The 25,298-nt window shown below is 36.5% G+C and overlaps 1 protein-coding gene across 13 annotated transcripts in view; it reads left to right on the top strand.

Moving 5' to 3' along the window:
• MIPOL1 (mirror-image polydactyly 1) overlaps positions 1–25,298 on the top strand; it is a 197,332-nt gene that overhangs the window by 28,552 nt on the left and 143,482 nt on the right. For 3 of the 13 annotated variants that reach the window (XM_055820142.1, XM_055820125.1, XM_055820132.1), the window contains 4 exons: positions 4,135–4,199; positions 5,947–6,192; positions 8,130–8,209; positions 23,720–23,900. In XM_055820142.1, the coding sequence (XP_055676117.1) occupies positions 6,110–6,192; positions 8,130–8,209; positions 23,720–23,900 (344 nt within the window). In that variant the 5' untranslated portion in view covers positions 4,135–4,199; positions 5,947–6,109. Of the gene's footprint in view, positions 1–4,134; positions 4,200–5,946; positions 6,193–6,736; positions 6,872–7,322; positions 7,382–8,129; positions 8,210–23,719; positions 23,901–25,298 lie in introns of those variants that run through there. The other 10 variants (XM_055820203.1, XM_055820191.1, XM_055820196.1 and 7 more) reach the window with 6 other exon arrangements.

Raw genomic sequence — 25,298 nt, 5'->3', positions numbered from 1 at the left:
TTTTGATCTTCTTTCTTTCTGTGAAGGCAGCCAAACAGTTAAATTGGAATGCTTTTGGCAGAAGAAATATAATTTCTGCTTAATGCTGTTACTTATACTAATGGTTTATGAATCTGGCACCAAGTTACTGCTTCTCATTTTTATGGGCATATAATGTTCTGTGACTTTGTGCTTTTATGGTAAAATCTAGGCTAGCAATTTTTGTGATAAAAAAATTACGATTTGGGAATTTCAAGATACTGAATACACTATACAATGAATTTTACAAACATAAGCACTGTAGACTCGAATGTTTCTTGAATAGTTTCCATCGTTAGCTTTGGAGCTCTTTCATCACAGCAACTTTTTCTTAAGTTTTGGAAGGAGATGGATTTTGTGGGGCCTGAGACAAATGCTTTCAGAAAGGCTGGCGAGATATCTGTATCAGTGGTCCGGTTTTGGTTTACTGAAGGATGGTGTGCAAACCAGCATTTGACATTTGGCCCGATGTCACATCATCCAGTCATGTTGCAAACTGGAAAAAATGGGGTGCTCAAGGCAAGTAGTGCTCAAAAAGGTGTGCTGATGCTGCTGTTGCACCGTTTCCACCCTGTTGGCATTCTGCCTGTCTTACCACATAAGTCATCCTTGGCTATGCCTCACTGATGTTTTTTTGTTGATCCCCCCCGGCCCCGGCCGCCTGCTCTACTGCCCTACCTTGTAAAGCAGAGAACAACCCAGTGTTTAGTGTATTGTAGGAATGCTAGTTCTGGTGATGTTGTTTTGCAATCCTTAGAATAGTAAGTATGCAGGAAGTGACCTGTGAATATCATCCAATTTACACCTCTGCTCAGAATGGGGCCATCTCCACAGTTAGATCAGGTTGCTATATCCAGATGAGTTTTGCACATCTCCAGCAATGGAGATTCTGTAACCTCTGAGCAACTTGTTCCAGTGACCTTCCTCACTGTGAAAAATCTCTTACCCAGAACTCTTAATTTTTTCTGTGTTACAACTTGTTTCCAAGAGAAGAATCTGTCTCTTGTCTTCTCTATATTTGCTCACAAGGCAGCTAAGACCCAATAAAATCCCCCTTTATTCTTCTTTCCTTAAAACCAACTCAACTCTCCTCTCGATTCTTCATAATTAATGTGCTGCAGACCCCTAATCGTCTTGATGACATTCTGGTGGACTTGCTTCAGGATATCCATGAGAGGGTCAGATTGGATACAGCACTTCAGATGTGGTCTCACAAGTGCCAGATAGAGGGGATTAATCACTTCCCTTTGTCTGATGGCTATGATCCTGTCAATTGAGTGTAATTTGAAGGTATCCCTCACTGCCATGTAGTCCCGATTCTACTAAAATATTCTATGAAACGTTCTTTTGGCTCTGGATAAGACAACAGCTAGTTTAAAATATACATATTTATCCTTATCCTTAAAGGCTATGAAAATCATGATCTGGTTGTAAACTGGTTAGAAACAGAGATCTGGCTGCCTACATGAAACGTAATACTTGAGTTTATAAGACCAGAAGTGTTTAGAACAAAGCTGTAAACAAAAATGGCTAAATGAATTGGCCATTCCACACTTGACCAAAGCATATCATAGTTTCATTATTAGAATGAAAATAATGTTAATAGCGGTGTGACAGGAAAGCTGCTTCACAGAATGCACACCAAGATGAGAAAAGCTGGAAAAAAAGGAAACAGCCTTTGACGAGATCCTCTGTGGTTTTCTACATTTCAAAGAGGTGCCAGGCAGGGAGAGAAGGAAAAGGCATGTATTGTCAAAGAAAAGACAAACTAAGGCAAAAGAAAAGAATGGAGGACAAAAGACAGCTAAAAACTGGAGAAGAAGAGAACAGAGCAGGCTGAAGATTGTTTACTAAATAAAATACAAAGGAAGATCATTATCTTGGTTTTTAGTGAGGGAGAGAGAATAAAAGAGGGGAGAAGAGGTAGGGGCAGTCGGTGATCTAATATGCACATAAAACACTTCTTGGTAAATGTAAAGAGAAAATTGAGCCTTGGGGACGCTGAACTAATAGCAGAAATTAGGGAGAAAAAATAGAGAAGTACATGTCCTTTATCCAATTCAATTTAATTCAGATATAGGTAAAACATATTGTGAACAAGTTGAAACTGCGTTTTTATGCCTCCTTTCTTGCCTTTGTCAAAAACATGTCATAGAGAATGAACACTTTTTGCCGTAGTATATGCTATCATTAAAAGAATCAGATGGAAGTTCTTTGATGAGAATAAGAAAGTTTGAACATGACTGAGCTCTGGGAACATGTTTTTATCAAGCTTCCAGATAATGCAGTATTTTCTATAAAGCAAAATCTTGAAGTCTTTATAGCAGTGCTGGAGTTTTAAATTTGAAGTACTAATGCTGCATTCATCCACTTATGGGGTAAATCCATTTGCCTATGTTTTACATTCTTTTAACAAGAAACAGAATATTTTGCATGATCTACTTGTATTTAAAAGCATATAAAAGTAATAGACTACAATAAGTACCTCTGTAATCAGATATCAAAATATATTTCATTTCACAACTTTCAATATTCAACGGATGTGTGTTATTCCACATTTGACAAATACAAGAAGCGGCTATTTCAGTTATTCTTTGACTAGCATTTTAATGACCGCTCAAAGCTAATTTTAAGTTATTTTGCGTTACCTTAGCATTCTGATTTGCTATAAAGTTTCTTTAGGTAGAGAGGAATGTGACACTTGTGGAATGTATCATTGCATCAAAACTTGACATCCACCTAGCCTAAGACAACTGTCTGTTCCCTAGGGAAATGCTTCCAGAAAGTAGGGCTTTTTTAATTTAGCTTGCCCTAAGGCAAAACATTTCAGGATATTTTAGGAGATCCTGTAATCTAATTAATCTTATGAAAATAATACTAAAATTATTCTTTATTTCCCTATGCATAAAGTTACGGTGTTCCCTGCCTTACATAGCTCCATCCCTGCACTGTGAATGGCAACTGCCAACTGCATCATTTAGGGGGACAAAGACTGGCTTGGTGCTGTGCTGAGGGGTGGTGGGAACTGGTCTCTTGTTCCGGCAGGGCAGGGAGGGTAGCCCTCCTTGTGGGGAAAAACTGTCCCAAGACAGTTTTGTGAAGAAGAGGTGAATTTGGTCGACACCAGCAAGCATTTGCCTCCTGTCACAGTGGCTGAGGCCACGACTCAGTAGTTGTCTTCAAAACCTATCGAAGCGAGACCCATGGGCAGGGGTTTGCAGTCATCGGGCTCCATGTGGAAGGGTCTCAATAGCCTTTTCCATTCCCGAGGAGGGAGAGTCAGTAACTGAACTGCAGCTTAGAAGATGGACTTCCCAGTCTCCTGCCCAGGGAGGGAAAGCACTGGCAGCTACAGCAGGCTGTCACTAATCCAAACACCCTGGGTCAACATCACTGTTCAGATGGTTGGAAGTTTGTGGTGTTGTGGGGTGCACCCTTCTATAACACATTCTGCAGAGACTCCAGATGTTTTTTTCTTCTGAATGTGGAAATACAACCAAAGCTGTAATAAAAGCTATTCAGAACTGCACAAGTAAAGCACTGAATACTTCCTACCTTGCAGATATATGGTTTTTTTATATACCTCTTGATTTTGTTTAATTCCTATTAAGTGTTTGTGTTGAGTAATTCTGGAATGCCATCCTTATGAATAAGCCATTATTTTGTTTAGGATTTTTTTTTTCCCCTCCTAAAATCCATTCATATTTCAAAGTACTGGAAGGCAGAATATTTTGATGGCCACCTTTGCAGAACATATCCCTGAATGAATGAGGAAATAGTAATTTTAGTTAGCACTACATATAAACACAACTGAAGGCAGTGCAGTGAGCTTAGTTTTCCATTTTTATCTGTCATAGATGTAAATAGTTCAAGCATATAAGCATGCAAAGAAGTTGATAGTTTGAAACTGTGACTGCATGTGTCGTATAGGATAATGTTAAAATTTCCTGTGTGCTTTGATATGACATTCTCTAGAAAAAGATTGGTTTAGCTGAGGTATAAACCGATTAAAAGTTAATGCTGTTTTTCACTGGGCACCCATGCTAAACTAGAAGGTTCATGTATTTCATATGCATGCTTATGTAATTAAGCATCCACTAATTTCTTTCTTTTTAGGAAATACTTCTGCAAATCAGCACTTCATATATGAAGAGTTAAGATCATATCGTTTGTTCTTTAAGGTAAGGATAAGGACAAACATTATTATTATTATTATTTTGTAATAGGTTCTTAATCCTTTGTTCTGTGAAGTGTTGACGCTTTCATTAGAGTTAAAATATGTTGCATGTTTACAAAAAGCCTGAAATCTCAATATGTGGTCCTATAAATTTTAATTATTTGAATCATTAAAACATCTAATTTTTTGCCTAAGAGTACACGAATGTACCATTGAATCTGTTTTTTAAGGTTTTTTTCCAGTTTAATGTCTGAATCCAAATTCATAAAGAGTTGGAAAAATGAGATGTCTGAGCTATAGGATTCACAGGGATTTTATATGAAGCCTATTTAATCAGGATAACACTGTTATTAATATTCATAAAGTCAGCTGGAACACAAATGACAGACTATGGAGCCTAAAATTTTTTACTTGTGAATTTATTACAAGCAGCTTAAAAAATTAATGGAATTTAAGTAAAGTTGACCAAAATGAAAATCTTATGTTAGCAGAAAAAATCTTTATTAGAACTTTCTCTAAGACCATCTTGCATTGATATCTTTGACAGATTTCATTGGTACTTAAAGAAGAAAGATGCATGAATGGTCATTTAAAAGGATTTAAACGCATTGGCACATTAATTTTTACATGAATAATAAGTAGTTTCCAAAAGCAATTAACTTACAGTGTACAAGATTTGAATAGAAAAATAGGACTGTGACATCAAAGGGCAAAGCAAATGTGCTGTACATTTTAAACTTTTAATAATATGACTTCTTAAAATAACTTATTTCATTTCCACAGTAGGTAAAGTAACAGTGAAGGTATTTGTGTACAGCTTGGGTTTGTTTTGCAATATACCAAGATCTGGAACAAAGAAATATTTTGATGGCAAAGTGCTATTGGTAAAGAACATCTTCAGGCTTTTACAGTGATCAGGTGCTTTTGAATTGAGCTTTCTTACAGTCAGTTTCTGCGTGGAAAATAGTCATATACTGACCACAGCATGTGATTTTTCTCCCATGCTGCTGTATGCAGCACTGGGAAGCATTTGTTACTTCTGTGAAGGGCCAATTAAGTAGATCTGGAATTTCTTTTGTTAGTAGGAAGATACTGGTTGATTTATATTCATATTTGTAGGTGGTTTGGCATTTAAATATTTAGTGTGAATTACTATTGCATATTATATTCAACAGATAAGGACACTTTTTTTTTTAGCTTTCTTTGCATGATGTTCAAGTAGAAGTCTTAACACTAACACAGGTTGAATAAATAGATAGTGAATAAGGAAATTAACTGTAGATTTAAAATTAATTCTAGGTTCTGGGTTACAGTTCCATTTTGAATATTCATATTTTGTCTTGGTCTATCAGTATGCTTTATTTTAGTCTCCAGCTTTAATTTCTTCTTATCATTAGACAGATAGATTATTAACAGATTGTCTTCAAATGAAAGTAAAGAAAAGCTTTAAAACGATTGTATTTGATTTTTCCAATGATTCCTCCTGGGAAAACATTCATGGCTAGCTTCTACTTGTTGTTGATGTGGCAAGGTTTAACTCTATCTGAATAATCATGGTTCGGTCGGGTTTGGTTCTAAAAATACCTTGTGTTTGAAACACCTACTGTAAGGGTACATCTTGAGTGATATGTAAGTGTTGTGCATAAGTTAGATACCTGTTGCACCTGTTGTGTTCGGAACAACAGATGTACATACTTAATATATGGATATTTTGTTGTTCTGTTTACTGACATTTTTAATTCTAATAACAGGGAAGGTATACTGCAAATCCTAGGCAGGCCCAAAAGGTCCTCCTGTTTGACTTAGATCGATAGGTTGCCTTAATCTGATATCAACAATGTTTTTGTATGTGTAAACCAGAAAATGCCTATTAATTAGCCGAACATATTTCACCTATGAAGACAAAGTCGTTAAATGAGCCTCTTGACTTCTGTCTCCAATTATTCCGGTGCCATCATCTATCATTTCCAGCAGAGGGCAGCATTTTCCTACATCAGGTACATGAAGGCACATGCCCTGCTTAGACTGTCAATGTTTCTTGTAATTACTCCCAGTATATTTGTTGCTTGCTTATGAATTAACTTGCATTTATGGAACTAAATCATTCCAATCATTTAATTACACCTGAGGAGCTGAACTATAATTGCTTGCTTCCAACTAGGATCTGATATGGCTTGAGCAGTATTAATTTGGTGTTTACTTTTCTGAGTGCTAAAAGCATTAAAATGATTGTGCAATGGGATTACATTTTACTAATTGCTGGCATTCATTAGCTGGGTAAATGGCGAGGAAGAATGACTGTATATTGTGGAGGGATAAAATTATGGTTTTAAATAGTATATTACTAGGCACATTAAGGCCCTAAGACATGTTTTAAAATACTCCAGAGGTTATTAAATACCATATTTTCTTCATGTCTTGCTATATGAATATCTTATTAAAATACTGCAATTATTATGAACCTTTTTGTGCAATATGTAGGGAAATGGCTTCATTGACAGAAACCTATTTCTTGATATTAATAACCTTCTATATTTTCAGCTAATCCAAAAGTAAATGAGGAACTTAGGAAAAGATTGCCAACTCCAAATCAACACAGTTACACAGAATTGAAAAAGAAGCGTGCAGCTTCATTTGAGGGATTCTTGTAAGGAACTCTGTGTTCTGTGATATGAGGTGAAGTTGTTATTTTTTGTTAAGACCTAAGCACATCAAATCACACACTTTTTTTTTATCATGCACCTTTATAATTAACAACAAATATAAATAATTCCTGAATGTTTAATGTGAATGTTAGTGTCAAATCTTAAGTGTTTGCACAATTATTATACTTTTTTTTTAATAATCTCAAAGATAAAAATGAAAACATCTGCTTTTATGGTGTTTATAGGAAAAGCATTTATTCTGTTGCTTTGTTAGTTAGAACATAGGTCTTCGATATAATTTTTATTAATTTAATTTTAAAATGTGTTGTTTGAGTGTTTTGGTGATGGTGGGTTTTTTAACTCTTACATTTATCAACACAATGTAAAGTCTGCATATTTTCATGATCCAGCCATTGCCTCTTCAAGGCACATGTTGTATCTTTAAATAAAATATAATTGTGCTTATTTTGTATGGTTTTCCTGCTATGTAGTTAAAGATGAAAAAATGTCCTCTTAAAGCACATTTGAAAGAGATGCTTGAGTAAGTAATAACATCTTACTTTATCAGCAAGATTACAAATTTATTTAGATTTCCTTGAGATATAGTGTATAGCTGATTTTTTTTAAGGAGAGAGCGTATGTTTTAACACTCAAAACATTACCAGATAAACATATTACTTTAGGTCTTATTTTTGGGTATTGAGGGTTTTTTCTTGAAGGTCTTTGATTATATTAAATACTGTGTAATTAACCGTATAGTCTGAAGCAATATGTATGCAAATAATAGGATGGATTATTTAGCTGTTTAGAAAAACGGGCAGATTGGAGTGGTCATGGGCCACTTTACCTGTATTTTATCCAGGAAAATAAAGCAAGAGAAAGAATGTTGTGATGTAAAGTGCATACCACCTTCTGTAATAATTGCCAAAGGGAGAAGTCTCATTGCCTGCAGTGGGACCACTCAGTATGATTTGGGCTGTTCTCAGTAGCATGTACTTCCAAGAGCAGACTCTAGAATAAGACAACAAATTAATAAATTTTTCCATTAAGGCATTACATGCGAGAGAAAGCTGAACCAAACCATTATACAAATTAGATGTGTGAAGAAAAAATATTTTACTGAGAAATATAATTTAGCACTGACTGTTAAAATACACAGACTTTATTGTGCCATTATAAATATTTTAAAATCATTTGTACTGTAAATTTTGTGTCGACTGAAGGCAGAGTATAGGTGTGTTATAATACATTGTTTCAAGTTTATTTATCCAGAATTTGCTTTATTTTAGCTCTGAAATCTTCAAGCAAAAACTGGACTCGGTGCCAGATCAAACGAGTTCAGAAGAACAAATGGAGAACTGGTCAAAAGGTAAGGACTTTTAAGATATTAATAAGGAACCTCAGGTGTTGTACCAGTGCTAGGCAGTGACTGGAATGTATTTGTTCTTGCCGATATATGACTGACTTCGGAAGAAAAGAAAAAAAAAAAAAAAAGAAAAACACAAACCCACAACCACACACTGTCTTTTAAAAATATTTGGGGTAACGGGAGAGCAGCTACAGGAATGTAAATTATCAGCTTTACTTTTCTTGTCAGTGTTATTTAGATTTTTTTTGTATATAACTTTGAGAAGTCTTATTTAAATTCTTAGTCTGAACATTGCACTTTACTTTCCAACCTTATTTTCTTAATGGGTTAACAACAAATCTGAAGCTGTCTTAAAGAACTTTCTTGGCTATTCACACCTGGCTAGTAGCATTAAGCCATTTACTAGTATTAATGTATTTCTCATTATTACCTCAACTGAGTACAGATCGTAGAGTAAGATGGGAGGTAGAGGGGGACTTGGTTAACTTGAAACTTCCAGGGTACATGGAGTTTCCATCTCCATCAGGATGGAAAGATCCTTTTGTATTTAGCTGACCAAAATTTTGCGCTCAGATTCATTCATTTATGTCTCATGGCAGAAACTTTAAAAAAAAAAAGGAGGGGGGGGGGCACAAAAAGCACTAAGTTTAAGAGCGTATTATGTGACTGACTGACAGAAGAGATTTGTCAGAAAGTGGCTTGTGGCTAGATAATAATGTGCACACTGAAGAAAGGGAAAGACACAGGAAGGAGACCTTCAGTACATCACTAAAGGGTGGATGTTTTTCCAGTGTCTCTGTATAGGTTAAAAAAATAGTGAATAGGTGTCAACATCAAAGATGTCTCCTATATCAGAGACTGATAGCATCTTGTATATTGCCTTTTTTAGAATTTTGTACTATGTATTCTTTCTCAAAAGTTAATAAATGTCAAGTTTCTCATGAAGAGTCTATTGTTTATAAGAAAGTAGTAGTACTCCATCTTGCAGATAATACATTTCTTACATATGTAAAAGAATTTGTTTATTATTGTACAAGATAAACTACTTGTAGACCCCTTTTGATTCATGGAATTTTGAGGTGTAACTGAGTGAAGTTAATGTTTTTGAATCATATACTCTGAAAACATAATTACTCATGATAGAGTAACTTAATGGGGAATTGTATTCTGACAATTTATGTTTTAAATGTGTAATGGCTTAATCAGATCTAGTATTTATAGACCTTTAGGGGTCAGCATACCCTAAGAATGGTTCAAAAGGTTAACTTGTCCCAAGTAGGCAAGTGAATACCATAAACTGATTCTCTGAGAAATATTTTCTGTCTAATTGCTAGAAATGGCGTTCTGCTGCTGCTCACAGATACTTTAAAAACTGGGTAGTTACTGTTTCATGTGTATTTTTTTCTGATGCATTGGGTTAGTATTTTCTGCTGTTCAGAACACTCTTTCTTCCAAGCTAACACTTACATATTTTTATGTCCAATATAAGTTGTTATATAGACAAAAGTAAAATTGTTACTTTTTTTTTTTTTTAGATCAGTCATTAGTAAGTCTCACAATCCTTGGGAAGTTAAAAACAGGGATTACGAATAAATCTCATCTCATCATACTGGTTTGTGTGAGGAATTTTTTGGGGCATTAACAATTCATTTACATTTTCTTATCATAGAGATAATAGATAAATTACAGAAAGATAATGTTTGATATGTTTCCTTTGTAGACATTCTGATGCATTTTCTCACTGAACTACTAAATCAAAGCAACTTTTAATTTTCTGTTTAAATGTCTGTGTTGAAATGTGTACCATGTTGTGTTCTGCTTGCTTTGTCATCTGTGCTATCTTTCCTTTTTGCGACTGGTACTGTTCTGCGTCTAGTTGTTCCTTGCTTGTAACCTGGAAGTTTAAAAGCTGGTTTTAGAATAACCCTATAATGATTTATTAATGTTTTTATAACATACTGAAATATTGGACATTAAATTATTTGCCAAAAAATAAGGATGATAAAACACATCTGAGATTAAATTCAGCTGACTAGATGAAAATTCAGTCAAGCAATGAGAATTTTTTTAAAAAACCAGCAAAAATATTAGGTACAGAGAAGTGATAGGTTTATGGCAGTTATGTGGGATAATATGTAACCTGTTAATGTTATGAAGTAAAATACTTGAAAGAAAGGTAGTGTTTAAGAAGAGTATATCTGAAGTGTTTGATAGTTAAGATTTTCTTTTTAACTTTACGTTTGTTTGGAACATAATTTCACTGTGTGGAGTGAAGACATTTGTCCCTGTTCTGGTATATTAGGAAGAGTTAAAGAACAGTCAGTGCACAAGGCTTAGTATTTCAGGTTTGTGTCTAATTTAAATATACTATGTATCTCCACAATACCTAGTTTTTAGTAGGAAGACAGTGACTTTTTTCATTTCTCTCTAAGAATACTTGAGAGAATGTGTCAGGAGCATTGGCATCAGGCCAGCGAAGACTTTCTGACTTCCAAATGAAAAATATTCAGGATCCAAGCTAGAAAGCCTAGGATGGCAGTCCATTATAAAAATAAAGTTGTATTGGCAAATAGGCACATAACTTTGTATCGCGGTGGTGGTGGTGGAGGAAGCACGTTGCATCTGGGTGGAGGTGTTACTTTAACAGGGTTTACATGCAGGACAAAAACTGCACAAACATTTATACTGTGAAAACACAAGAGGGAACCTGAAACTGGGTGCTTTTCATACTTACATGTACATTCAGAACTTAATGTCAATTTTTCAAAAGAGTTTGCAAGATAGCAAAGTGGTGGGTGGGCAAATACTGGAGTTAAATTTGTGTCTCATTTGACTTATACTATGTACTGTGTTTAAATGGGTGCAGCTATTGGTTCTGTATTGTATAGTCTTTCACTACTGTGATATTTTTGCTTGTGTCATATTTCATAGCATCTATGATTTTTAAGGACAGCACAGAAATTAGATGAAGTCTTAGAATATCAAATACTGTTTGGTCTGTTTTGACAACAAAATTATAATTTTACTGACTCCAAAATGAAAAGCCATTGTATAATTATTTTCTGGAATTTCCTAAAACAAGGTAGTAGATTGATTATTTTTAATGGCAAAGTGGTTTGCTTCCTTAAAAGGTGGTTATTATACTTTTCAAGCATAGAAATAAATATACATATATTTGTAAACCACTAATTGAAGCACGTATTGAAATATAAGTCAATGAACCACTTTCACCTGTAAGAATTTGATGTCAGCTCTTAGTTATGATTCATATAGATGCTTTCACTGTAATTCATTATTCTTGAAAAGAATGTTCGTGTGGCTTATAAAAAATACTTTTAAAATTGTTTATCTGGAAGCTGTAGTTCAGAGGAGACTCTAGCTTTAAAGAGATGTGATAATGTAGATTGGAACAGAACTGCAGAATCAGCTTGTGCAGGGAAATTTTAAAAGTTAGTGTTTTATCTGGGGGTGAGCTGTTGTTTTCCAGTCTTGCTCCCTTCAGGAAAAATAGAAAACAGATATACAAACCTAATGAACAAGTTAAGTATATATAGCTGGTCAGACGCATGTTCATGTGATAAGCTTATGCATTGACAATTGTCTTAATTGCATTGTGTGTTTGTGCATGCATTGGTCTTGCATGAATGCATGGTGTTTACAGTTAAGAATCTGGCCATAGCTTTCCTTGTATTGTCATGGTCATGATGTGTATATGCCAATGTATTGCTTACAAAAATATTTTTTAGTTCCTCTGCTGTGTAGTGAATAATATTCAGGAAATAAAGCCTCTCTAGAAATATTTTTTAATATTTACTTCCATTTATAAAGTTACGACATTTATTGTCACCATCCTTTTTGCATTCATTGTAATTGAGGCAATGTACAGTCATTTGCATAGGTTAAGTAAAATGAATCATCTTTTTTTGCTAACTTCCTAGAAATGAAACTCCTATTCCTCACCGTGTATTTGTAGACTATTTTGAGCAGTAAGTTTTTTCTAGTTATGTAATGATTTTAATATACTTTTTTGTGGGTTTGGTTTTGTAATAGTAATCACAAGGACTGTTTTGTCTGGAATTACTATTGTGTGATTTTAACACACATACACACATGCACAAAGATGAAGGGATAAAGAAAGCATTGAGAGTGATGTGGTGTTGTAAAGATTTCTCATCTCATGCTCTATCTGGGTCAAAAACCAACTAACTGTAAAGGTGCTGCTCCCCTTCCTCCAGAATACACCCATTGTAGCTATAAACACTCTAAAGAAAATCTGAAGCCCTTCTTCCAAGGCTGTAGTAGAGGCAGAATAAACCATATTTGTCATATGGAAGTCTGTTTCTGCTTTTACATGCCTCAACTAGAGATACTGTGAGCCTGTTCTTCCTCTCCTTCCCTCTTTTAGCAATAAGAAGTGCTGTTTACCTAGGAAAGAAAGAAGACCTGGATATTGCACTGATGTGTATGCAGAAGAATCTACGTGATATGCAGAGAGACATTCTTCATGCGTGTGGCTCAATTGATTAGTGTCTTCCATGTGTGTTGTGCTTTCAGCATTGAAATTGCAGTGTGCTAGCTGTCAGAGATTCTGCAAAGTGGCAAGGACAGTTGCAGGTTTCTCTGCACAGTATAGGAGGCAGAAGAGAGGCTGAGAGGATGAATTTGCATGAGTCAAACACAGAAAGAGTGGCTGGTAACTGTTGAGCAATATTAAGTACAGAAGATGAAAAAAACCTCTTGTATGGAAAAAGAAGGAATAGTGTGCCATGACTTAGAAGATAAAAAGGAGCTAATGATAACTGAACAGTCATCAAATATTGTCTGGTCTTTCCCGTAAATATAATCCTTTCATGTGTATAAATTATCATCTGTCTGTTTTCCATCCCGTTTCTTTCCTTGTACGTTTTGCATGGTAAAATACAGTGCATTTCTGGCCAGGCTGCATGCAGAAAGACTCCTCGTCAGAAGCACAATTAAGTACCCAATATCATTGGAGTGTTGTGAATATGATTTTGTTAGACCCATTACAGTACACTGAAATGTGTAGTGCCTTATCTGCGCTGAGTACTGCAAGTGATAAAGATAGGGAGAATGCACACCTTGGAAGTATTGCACTTTGAATCACACAAGTGCAGCTAACTTCAGAATGTCTTGAAATATGCTTCTGGCAGAGCAGCACTTATTACCGCAGTAATTTTTATGTAGTGCTTTAGAAGACCTAGCACAAATGCCAGAAGAAATTTGTTATTTTCTTCTTTAGAAACCTTCATTGCTTCTGTTTTAATAACAACTAGAATGAAGCTTAAGTTCAGAGCAAAGATATAACAAAAAAACCCAACTTATTAAAAAAGGGTTCTCCAGGGAGTGCATTGGAGACTCTTATCTTAGAGTTCACCTGCATCTTTAGTAGACCATTTACTCAGAGTAAAGTGTGCGTGGGCAAGATGTCTTACTGGCACTTTATGCAGAGTGACCTTTCTTCTATGTTGGACACTTAAAATGACAATATTTTTCTTTGGTTCTAAAGCAGTAGTTTTCTGGGATTTTTTTTAGAACTCTAATTCAGCAAAGCCTTAGTTGTTTGTTGGCAATAGGGGAGGTTTAGTACATTTGGATAAGAGAATTTTCACTATAATTAATGGGCATCAGGAAACATGACCCTGCCTAGATAAAAGGGAGTTCTGGATCATTAAGATTTAGATAATGGAAAGGGTTATATGTGAAAAGCAATTGTCTGGTATGACAATAGCAAAAGAGAAATGAGGTGGGAAGGTTTACTTTGTTTTTAGCTGGTTTAGAAAATATAAACACAGCATGCTTAGTAAAACTCTAGCAGACACTATGTTTGGAAATTATGTAATAACTCCATATAGGCTGTAATGATATCCTGAAACCCTGTATTTAAACTAACCTGAATTACAATGAGAGATAAACAGAATATTTACCCATCCCTTATGAGCTGCTGCTGATATGTAAATTTATTCTTCTACTTTGCACAAATATACTTTTGAGCTACTGCTTAAACACTTCAAGGTCCTTAGCCAAACAGTTTTAATGATGCCTCCAGTATTATGAAAGTGTGACATTTGATGAATGCCTTGTATAGTTGTGATATCGGGGAAAGTGTAAACAAAAAACGCACATCAAGTCATCGTGCAACACCTAGATAATTTATAATTTTACTGTTTATATCCATCTTGACATTTTTTATCTGCCAAAGGCAGGTTTCATTTGGAATCTTAATCTGAGATTTATTTGGTGGATCTGGAAATCATAGCTAGAGTTCCCACAGGAAATGGTCCATCTACCAACAGATTAAATGGCAGTCCTGCAGTTGTTAAGGGAGCTCTGCATTTAACACACATGCATACTCATTCAGTCAGCACTGTGGAGAAAAATTAAAGTAGTAACCCAGGTTTAGGAACAATGTAGCTAAAAAGTCCCATATTTGCTGAATGACAAAGGGTTATATAGCAGCATTTCATTTTATTATTCGTGCTTGAATTTCTTGTTTGCTTTGTTGAGTCTGCTGACGAATACTAATAAATGCCTGCAACAATCCAGACGAGAGATGCCTGGCAACAAAGCTATGCGGTGGACCTCCCTGATCTTCTCCAGTTCACAACCTGACCTTTTGAAAAATTGGCTGGGCTAAGCTGCAGAATTTGGGTGTAATGGTTATTGTTAACTCCAGCTTTAGGATTTATTAATTTGTGTGATCAAGACTTACCTATACTTCAAAGTTTCAAAAGACCAAACACAATCATCCATCCATTAGAACTAACATTGTGTTTCAGTGAATCCCACTTAGTATCTGCCTAGAGATTCTGCTGTTTTGATGCATTCGGAATATAAAAATGCTTTTTCAAGTGTGAGACCGATCCAATGAAAATCTGGTGTCTTCTCAGAGACTAATGTTTTAAAATAACAATATGTTAATGAATTGCAAACGGAGGGTGGAATGCCAAAGGAAATGTCTGATATTTACACATTAATAAATGCATCACGATTAACTGCAGTGAATACTAAAATAATGATTTGCCATGTATTTTAAAGACTTGGATGATTTTTCTATTTTAAATATTCACCAGTTTGTACGCAATTGCTGTTTAGATGCAAAATAGGAGGGCAAAAGACTTGGTGAGAGAGGCAGGCGAGGGAAACATCATTACTAAAATAATCAGGATCCTTGGAGAATTGAAAAAAAATTGCCTTTGCCAGAATAACTCCAACTGTTCATAATGTCCTTCTCAATTTATTTCTTTATGAAGGGTGTTGATAGGGTTCCACACAAGTACAGGTGAATAAAGAAGCATTCAAAGTAACACAGATGTCCCCCTACTTAAACTGCTAACACAGAATGAAGTCGCTGTTCTCTTTAGATTCCTTTAAGGAATAAAAAAAAAAATGAACGAATAAACTTCTGAGTTTTGTCTGTGTTTTAGCAGACAAAATATTTTCAAGCCTGGCTTTTTTCTGGTATGTGTGTTGTGGGATATAGAGCAAACTTAAGACATTGATGCAAAATAGAACTTTAGGTTTTGTTCAGTTGCAGAGAACTCTCTCAACAAAGTTGCAATAAGAATATGTTGTGCTCTTTGATCGTGAATTTGGGCAACTCAAATGCTTAGCTGTAGCCAGAGATGGAGTATTTGAATTGTATTGCTCTGTTAACCTGACTGACTTCTAAAACAGTTTTAACTGGTTGGAAGTTCTCTATTAGAACAACAGTCAATGTAAAAAAAAAAAAAAAATTTCTTCTGCCTACTACTGAAATTACAGGAAGTTTGTATATACTGTACGCTGCATGTCTGTCTTCTAATGTAGAAATACTGTAGTCTTTCCTGTGAATGAAAATTATTATCATAAAGTAGTGTGGAAGGATACCAACTTAGTTTTGAATTTTCTCTTAATTTTGTGATTGTGTAAATGTTACTTTATCATTCATAAGTAAAAATGGTATTTTTTTTCCTTGAAGTCCAATTGAAATGAGTTGCTAAAGCTTGTCTGAAGAAGAGAGAACTTGAGGGCCCCTGCTGAGGAGACAGGAGCTTTTGAAGTTCTGCAGTTTTACTTCTGCCGTGGCTTGGTCAATGACCTCGATCCAGTTACTTCATTACTGTGCGCCTGGGTGTTGATGTCTGTAAAGTTATTGTTACAGTACTTGAGCATCCTTTATAAAATATCTGTGCGAGCTTCCACAAGATGTTGTTTTCAAGGCTTATTTCAGTGAACCTCATTTGTTTCTTAAAGTAAGAGCAGATATCTCGGTGAAAAATCCAGGACCTTTCTGAGTAAGGGTTACTTAAAAGTAAATGGATGGTCCTCACTCTTATGAGTTGACCCACGGTGCTCTCAGCAGGGTGCACAGTTATGTATCACTGGGGCACTAACCGTGCAATGCATCTGCATGGTGATTTCCTCTTTGTTACTGCCAAGGGCTGGGCTGGTGGCATTTTTCCTGGGCAGAGCACTGAGAAATAAAAGGAATTAGCTTTGTGTTACAAAACTACTCTGAGCTCAGCCTTCACTTGTTATCAGCTTCCTGTGACTGCTGTTCTGCTGTGCTACAGAAGTGAGTTAGTGAGATGTTGAGTCCTACTGAGTTATCGTCTTAAAGTTTGCCCAGTTTTCTTGAAACGTTAAGAGAAGTGTCGTGAAGGGATAACCAGTTCCTGTTGTAGGTTATTGGTACTCAGTGTACTGGGCTGCATTGAAGGGGCCTAAATAATTGCTAACTTAGGTAAATCTGTAGTAAGTCCAAAGATGAGTAAAGTTGCACTCTTTCTTGTTTGTTCGGGGGGTTTTTTGAGAAAATGTATATTGATCTTGTACTTTTTGTACTGAGTTTTTGTAATTGTTTTCCAGAAACAGGAATTACTTTCTTCTTCAAAATGAAGTGTAGTATCTTTTTTTGGAATTAACTCTGAAAATTTGTTTGCAGATTGTGAGAAAGATAAAATAGTGAGGAAAACTTAAAAAATCACAAGCACCCGTTGAGATGTGCGTGTAAATCATGTATGTTGCATCTGTGTCAACTCAAATATGAATGAAAAAGGAAATAACAGGCATTCTGAAAATGCTTAAAACCTAAACCAACTCTTTTCTTTCCACTTGTGCCAGGCAATAGGATCAGATTTCTTCCACCAGCTTTATTTTCTTTCTTTGCATATTTATGCCTATAAAATCCTTAAATTTTGGTTTCCCACTCATTTTCAGGATTTATGCCTTTGAATCATTCAGTCATGGATGAACTGTTGAGCAATCTGAGTCTTTCACAGTCATTTTGTTTGATAGAAGTTCCAGTAGTTGTACAACAGAGTGAATGAATGTTTGTCTTTGTCAAAAAGGCTGACTCATCATTTTCATCTCATGAAGGAATATTCAGTCATAGTACTAATTTCATTTGCATAACTAGAAAAGTTAGTGGCTATGAGGTTCAAATTTTCAGTTAGACTTAAATATTTAATTTTTTATATATCTAGGAATTTGGGTCCAGTGGCATTAGATCTTGGGAACTTAAGACAATTCCATAATCCGTTGTTCATACGAAGCTATTAAAATTACTTTTTATTAATGCAGCAACTGTCTTGTCCTAACAGCTTGTTACAACACTTGCAGGTGTGTGCGTGTTGTCATATACATATGCCCAAAAATTATCTTTTCAGAAATTTTTGTAAAATTCTTAACCCAAAAAAATCTAGATAATTTGAAAGTCAATAATAAAGAATAGCAATTAGTATAGTGAAAATAAAAAGGTGATGTTCTTAAGTAATGCTCTTACACACTTGACAGTTGCTGTAGCAAGTTGAGGTAGGTGTGTGGTTTGCAGGTAGGGGCAAGAGCAAGTATTTTTAAGCTGTAGTGTGTCCTTTTATTCCGGTGGGAACAGGCTAGGTTAGTATAGAAGTGTGGTGGCTCTTTGATAGTTTTTTTGGATAGTGAATATTCCTTCTTGTTTTTTGAGATTCAGTTTTTGGTATTATACAAGCAAAACAGAAAAAACCCATCGAAATTGAAGCTATGTTGTCATTTAGGCTGAGAAGAAAAGATGCATGATTAACAGTAAATGAAAGTTTGTCAGTCACTGAATTTTGGGGCTTTTAGTAACTGAGGTTGCAGTTAGTTCCTCAAACGTACCACAGTGTTTTGTTCTGCATTTCTTCAAATGCTTTTAATCTGAGAGTGTCACATAGGAAGAGTGAGCTACTGAGTTTGCAGTCAGCTTTGCTCATGCTCCCACCATGTGTATGGCTCATTCTCTTCCTTCCTGCTTTTGCTTTTTCTCCTGTCCTGCCTCTTACTGCCACCCCTCTGAGGGTTCATTCATGCAGTCCTTTGCAGACAGATGAGAAGATCCTTTGTCTGTGCTGTAGACCAGCTTAAAACAAATACTAAGAAGCTATAGGTAGCAAGCAGTAAGTACTATGACACTTGAAGCTGGTTTGAAACACCAAGGGCTTCCAGTGTCCCCATACTCATCTGCAGGCAGATCTGTAGCCAGCAGTGTATTTTGCAGCACTGCGTGCATGTTCTGTTGGGTTTTGTTTGTTCTCCTTTATTGTTATTCCGCGGAGATTCCCTGCAAACCTCCGAGCTGATCAGTGCAGTTTGGCTAGTGGGGTGCTGAAAGACTACAAACAGGCGGAAGGAGGTGCCCACCCAGCTTCTGCTGGGTGGTGGCACTGCTGAATATGCTGAGTGGTGTAACAAGGGATGCCACTGCCTCCTTAGCCTCTGGGGTGAATCTGCACCTTCTGTGCACTTACATTTCCAGCACTTCTTTCCATATTACAAGTGTCAGTACAGGATTCTCTCATGCTGTGCTTTCCCTGATCTCAGTGCCAATCCTCTGCTTCTAAAAAGGAGCTGTGAGAAATAGTGGCTGCCTGCAAAATGCATTAGATTCAATGTTTTTACTTGACTTTTTAACCACTCCTAGCTTAACAACATTGAATTCTTTTCTGCCTTTCCTATTTCAAGCCATGACAGCATTATCTTCCTCTTACGTCACTTACAATCAATTCCCAGCTTTAATTCCAGTGTCTTTATATTCCTTCTTCCTAACATTTGCTTTTCTTTCCTTCAATGTGAACAAGCTATTCATTCAAGATAAATACATACAGAAGATCAGCTTCTCCCTATAGTGAAATATTAATCTGGGCTACTGAACTTAACTCTATTTTATATGGAAAATAAGTTGTTTAGTATACTCGGGAACCAGAATCAGTGCTGGTGATACCACTTAATGAAAACTACAGCATTTTTCCCAACGCTTGCAAGGCTTTTTACCCTTTCTCTGATGTTCCTTATGCAGCCTGATTATTGCAAATGCTACGTACTCCCCAGTGTGCCTCTGCAGCATTGGTAATTAGTGCACAATACAATTTGCAGGAGGCATGAGGAAAAGCACTGAAGTGCATTGATTAATATTGCTGCTTAGTTTAACAGCAAGACAGGCCTTGGTACATGGGAGCTTAAATTATATGGGGTGGGGGTCATGGGCTATATGGAGAATAAAGTGGTTTTAAAAATAAAAAAATCCTTATGCCCATTGATTTGACAGTGGTTAAAATGTCTTCCCCAAAGCATTCTACTTACAGATTTAGCATGTTGACCAAAAACATGCATTACAGCTGTGTGAAACAAGTAAAAATTTCTAACCTTCATGCCCTCGGGCAGAGTGCTTCCATGTCTGAGTGGAGGAGGCTGCCATCATCTTTTCTCTTACAAAACTAGTAGGGGAAAAAAATAGATCCTCTGTGTTTCGCCTAACATTTCCAGGAATGCCACTTACAGGCTTGCTGTGATACCGCTTAGTCTTACCCATGTGCTTGAGGGAATTGGATCTGGATGAAAAGGTAAAGGTGTGCTGCAAACATAAGTTGCTTAAAAAAGCAGCATTAGCATTAATAAATGCCAACACAGATCTATCCCATTCTAAATTATTTTTTTTTTCCAGCTGCTGTAACTTAGTTGAATGCATAAAAATCTGTATCTTGACATGGCCTAAGGATTTAGCCTGAAGTTCGGCTGCTAATGCAGATGTTTACTTCATCATGCAGACATGTTTATCTCATAATGTTTAAAAAAAAAAAAATTGTCTGGTGACTTGACGTGTCATCTAGAAAGTTTTTTTGCTTGTTGAGAGCTCCTTCAGGATGTTATAGAGAGGCTGCTGAGGCTCATCTGACCCTCTGTTAGCCCCTGCTGCTGTTCTAGTTAGGCACCAGTGATACTGTCGGGTTGACCTGAGAAGTATGACTATATGTGACTATAAGTGTGACTGTATGGCTCTGGGGGGGGTGGTTAAGGGTGTGGGAACCCATGGTGTTATCCTTGATCCTGCCAATAAGAGGGAAGGGCATGGAGGAAGATTGGGTGAAGGAGATGAGGCCTTCTTCAGACAACTGGAAGAATCCACAGGTCCTGGTCCTGATGGAGGACTACAATGACACTGACAATCTGCTGGCAGGACAACAGCAGGGCACAAGTGATATGGGAGATTTCTGGTGTCCACTGACAAATTCCTGAAACAAATGATTGAGGTGCCAACAAGGAGGGGTGCTCTGCTGTACCTGATACTTACAAACAATGAAGAACTGCTTGTGGATCTCAAAGTCAGGGGGCAGCCTCGGCTGGAGTTACCGTGAGGTGCTGGTGTTCAGGATCTTCAGAAGAAAGAGCAGGACAAAAAGCAGGACCTCAGCTGTGGACTTCAGGAGAATAGACTTTGGCCTCCTCAGAGATCTACTTGGAAGAATTGTGTATAATTACGGTACTAGAAAGAAGAGGAATCCAAGAGATCTTGTTGATATTCAAGGATCATCTCATCCAAGCTCAAAGGTGGTCTATCCTGACAAGCAGGACATAAAACATGGATCAAGCAGCATGTTGTTTTCCTTGACTTTGATAAGGCTTTGGACTCTGTGTCCTATAACATCCTAATAGAGAAGCAAAGTGTGGATTAAATAAATGTAAACAGCAATGTCAGTTGAAAACTGGCTGAATGTCTGCGCCCATGTGGTGGTGATCTGTTGTACAAAGTCCAGTAGGAGGCAAGTTACTAGCAGTTTACTCCCAGAATCAAAAATTGATCTAATCTTTTTCAATGACTTCATTAATGATCTGGATGATGGAGCAGAGTATACCCTCAGCAAGTTTGCTGATGATACAAAACTGCAAGGAGTAGTTGATACACCAGATAGTTATGCTGCTATTCAGAGAGGAAAACTTACTCGGTTGATTACTCTTACACTAAAAGGGATAGAATCCCTTTTTCTATTCATCCCAGTGTGACTGTGGCAACTAATGTCATCTAATCTTAACATTCTGGACTGAGGTTTTTCTTCTCCAGCTTTCATATAGTGTGGGCCAAAGGAGAGTGCAGGAATGCTAAACAAGGAACAAAGGTTCATGGCAATACAGTTACTGGTTATTGCAACAGATACGTTGTGCTTGAATTCTTCCACAGAATGCAACATGCTTCACCTGAGGCACTTCAAATATATACGGCTTAAAGGAAATGTTGATGCCCTAGAAAAGAAGAAAATTGGTTATGGCAAGTGAAGCATTGCACTTCCTCTTCAATGTGTGGGAGCATAACTTGCAACTATATATATATATATATATATATACACACAGATAGCTACATCTGAATTGGGAGAAGTGGACAGGGTGATGTTTGATAGGTCTTTATAATATAAATCAAATGGAAAACACATCCAAGTATATGCCTCCCTATAAAATGTTTTGCAAGGATTGAAACTCAGACTAGGTTAGTTTTCAGGTAGTACGAACTGGAGAGGTTTCTGAATTTCACCCTTATGTGTTGCCTCTCCCAAGATGGGGCAGATTCTTAGAGTATACATAGTGATTTTTTTAATGCCTGTTTCTATAGTGAGCCTTGCTTCTTATTGTAAGGTGGAGCAAGATGTTGCGTCCAGTTTTGAAACATAGCAGCATTTAAAAGGAAATGTCTGCTCAAAAACATGCAGGATTTCAAGCCAGTGAACACCAGCATACATTTGCTCAAAGAATCCTAGTGGCTGTGAAATGATATGAGGAACACATTTCAATCACAGTACTGAAACTAGTGTTAGGTTATACTTGTTAATGAACTATTTAGCAAGTTATGGTCACCACGTGTTTATTACTGCTTAGAAACAAAGATTCTGATACACTGTTGACTGTTGTTCCTCTAGTACAAAAATCAGTGGTTCTGGTTTAGAGGAACGGAGAGAGTGGATTCAAGTGGCTTTGTGCCGAAGTAGATAAGGAGAGTACAGATGAGCAGCGGGTACAAAAATTTTTTCCTCGAGGTAACATATAGCTTTGTATGGAAACTTGTTAAATTGACTCCAGCCAATCCATGAGTCATCCCTCTGTGCCCTTGGGATGCTTCCTGTGCCATCGGCTGTGTCTTTCCTTCTTCAAGGAAAGAGTAATCTATTGCAGTAGATTTTAGAGAGTATTTTCGGTATTTTTGACTCAGAGTCTGTGCTTTTATATCTTACATGCAGCGTGATACCTTGATACTGATTGATGTGTATTTTTGGACTATTTATAGATGATTGCAACTGTATAGACAGTTTCTTAGTATTTTTGAGAAGGAAGTAATAAGTTGGATCATAAAATATATACCAAAATGTTTGGAAACACTAACTTTATTAAATAAGCAAAAGCTCTGATGTTTATTCTCTGCTAATCTAAATGAAAAAATGAAGAATATGTGCACTTTTTTCCATTCCAGCTTTTTTAGGCTTCTTCCTCTTTTTTTTTAATATAGTTCTATAATTAAAACTTACTTGTTCTTACTTTATGAAAGAACGTTCATGGTATGTAGATCTTTCTTTCATTTAAATACCCTGATATCAGAAATATGTCCTAAATGTATCTAGTAGCCAAGCTTCAGAGAACTATCACATTCAACAGTTTAATTAGATACTTTTCCTCTTTGGCACAATTTGTGCTTTGCATTCTTCAAGTTCTTTAGTTGTATGAGCCTGAACCTTGCACTCTCCAGGAGTGAATAATGGGGCCTTAAATATGCTGTTGCTAATTACAGCTTGGTGATACTTTTTTTGTAGCCAAAATGGATTTGAAAAAGACCTCAATATAAGTAAGAGTCTAGTTCACAACCTGCAAATTTCCCAGTCTACAGCAGAAATTCATCATGTCTCACTGGGCTAAAGCAGATTTTTGCAGAAGATAAGTAGATAATTTCATAGGGTCAGCATTATTTTAAACAGTCATTTCAGGGGAAGAGGGATTAGGAAATGGTGATGAATTGTTGAAGTTTCCATGAGAAAAATACAGTAAATAGCTCATAACTCCTACATCTGTGCTCTAGGTTCCTTAGTGGGATGAGGAAGCTGTGAATCTGAAACTAGAGTACTTTCTCCTTTCTACTACAAATAAGAATATAGCAAGCCATTTTTGCATGAGAAATCTCAAGTTTGTGCTTCTTTTTCCAAATGAAAAAATATGTTTGTTTCCATTTCCAATTAGGAACACATGTCCTGGAACAGAAGAAAGAAGACTTTTGTGCTGAATTCCAGTTTCATGAGAATTCTCAGAAAAACCCATTCATCCAGGCAGAAGCTGAACCACTGAAACTTCCAGATTTGCCGGTAACCAGTCAAAGAGGAAGAGCCCCAAATGATTGTAATTCCAGTCCTGAAGAATCAAGGTAGAACCAAATATCCCAATATATATAATTTTTTTAGATTCAAATTATAGACATACATAATATGTATAATATACATACAGATTTTTGGATAAAGGTAAGGAAATTTACTTCCCAACTGAGAATCAGTAAGTCAGCTTTTTACTCAGACTTACCATATCTGCCCTTCTTTCAGTGTGGAATGCAGCATTTCACCACTGCATTCTCTAGCACTGACAGAAAAAACAATCATGGCAATGGCTTATGTGACACGCTGTGGGTATTTCGATGATTGTGATCTCTTTTTAATTTTTAAAATGCATACTGAACAGAATTAGAAAAGATGATCTAAAAGTCTGGTAGTATTTGTGACTTTACACAACAAACACAGTGTACCCTAAGTATCATGAGTGAGTAGGAAGCAGGAACAAAGCAGGGTGAAAGTGAGTAGGAAATGGGAATAAAGCAGCTAGGAAGCAGGAATAAAGCAGGGTGAAGTGTAGATGAAGTTGAAAGAGAAAAGATGAGGAGTTGTAATACTTTGTAGGCAGTCTGTGAATGGCATCTGGAGAAGGGAAATTATGGTTGCAAAGTATAATACAAACTAAAGATTTCATTCTGTCATTACTTTTGATCATTTATTGTCATTAATTTCTATACTGAGCTATGACCTTCTACTGCAATCTTAGGAGACATATACGCTCATGCACTATGTGACATAATATATAAAGGTAAACCCAACTGACTTGGGAACATGCTACCGGTTTTGAGCAACTTAGGCATTCTGAAGCCCAAGTCTTAACTGAGTGACAGATTTGCTTTTGAGAATGGGACCAAGGCTGCAGAGCCCTGTGATGTACTTTTGAAAAATATACGCTAATTCTTCACCTGTCTGGCAGATTCTGCGTCTGGTTTTGTTATCTTTAGTACGATCTATTGGGCCCAAACCAGTCCATAGTACTTTTCCGTCTGTCTTGTTGCCTTTTTTTTACATTAGGGCCTGAGATACGCTGTTAGGGCAATGCATCCTGCACTAAAAGCCAAATGTAATCCTGAGTGATTAGGTACAGCCCAGCACAGTGTCAACCAAAGGCTGTTGCTCCTGCCCTTCACCAGTGCCACTTGCACTGGGAATCAGGCTGATCTTGAACACTGAAGTTAACCTCCCACAGCAGTCAGCATGTTGAACTATCTCACCTGCAAATACATGGCATCTAGGCCAAAAACTCATTGTGGTAGAGACTATATAAACTGCGTAAAATCTGTCCTTCCCCAAATAGATTGCAATCAGAATATAAAATGAGAAAATATCTTTGTATAGAATGACCCAGGAAACATTGAGTCAGTGTTGATTTGCACTGTAAATGATGGTCTTGGTGTACCATCAATGTGACTTGGAATGTTGAATGAAAACATCAAGTT

Source organism: Falco peregrinus, chromosome 1, assembly GCF_023634155.1.
Source record: "Falco peregrinus isolate bFalPer1 chromosome 1, bFalPer1.pri, whole genome shotgun sequence".
NCBI lineage: Eukaryota > Metazoa > Chordata > Aves > Falconiformes > Falconidae > Falco > Falco peregrinus.
Note: the sequence above shows the minus strand (reverse complement) of the source record. Positions and strands in the feature narration are given on the sequence as shown.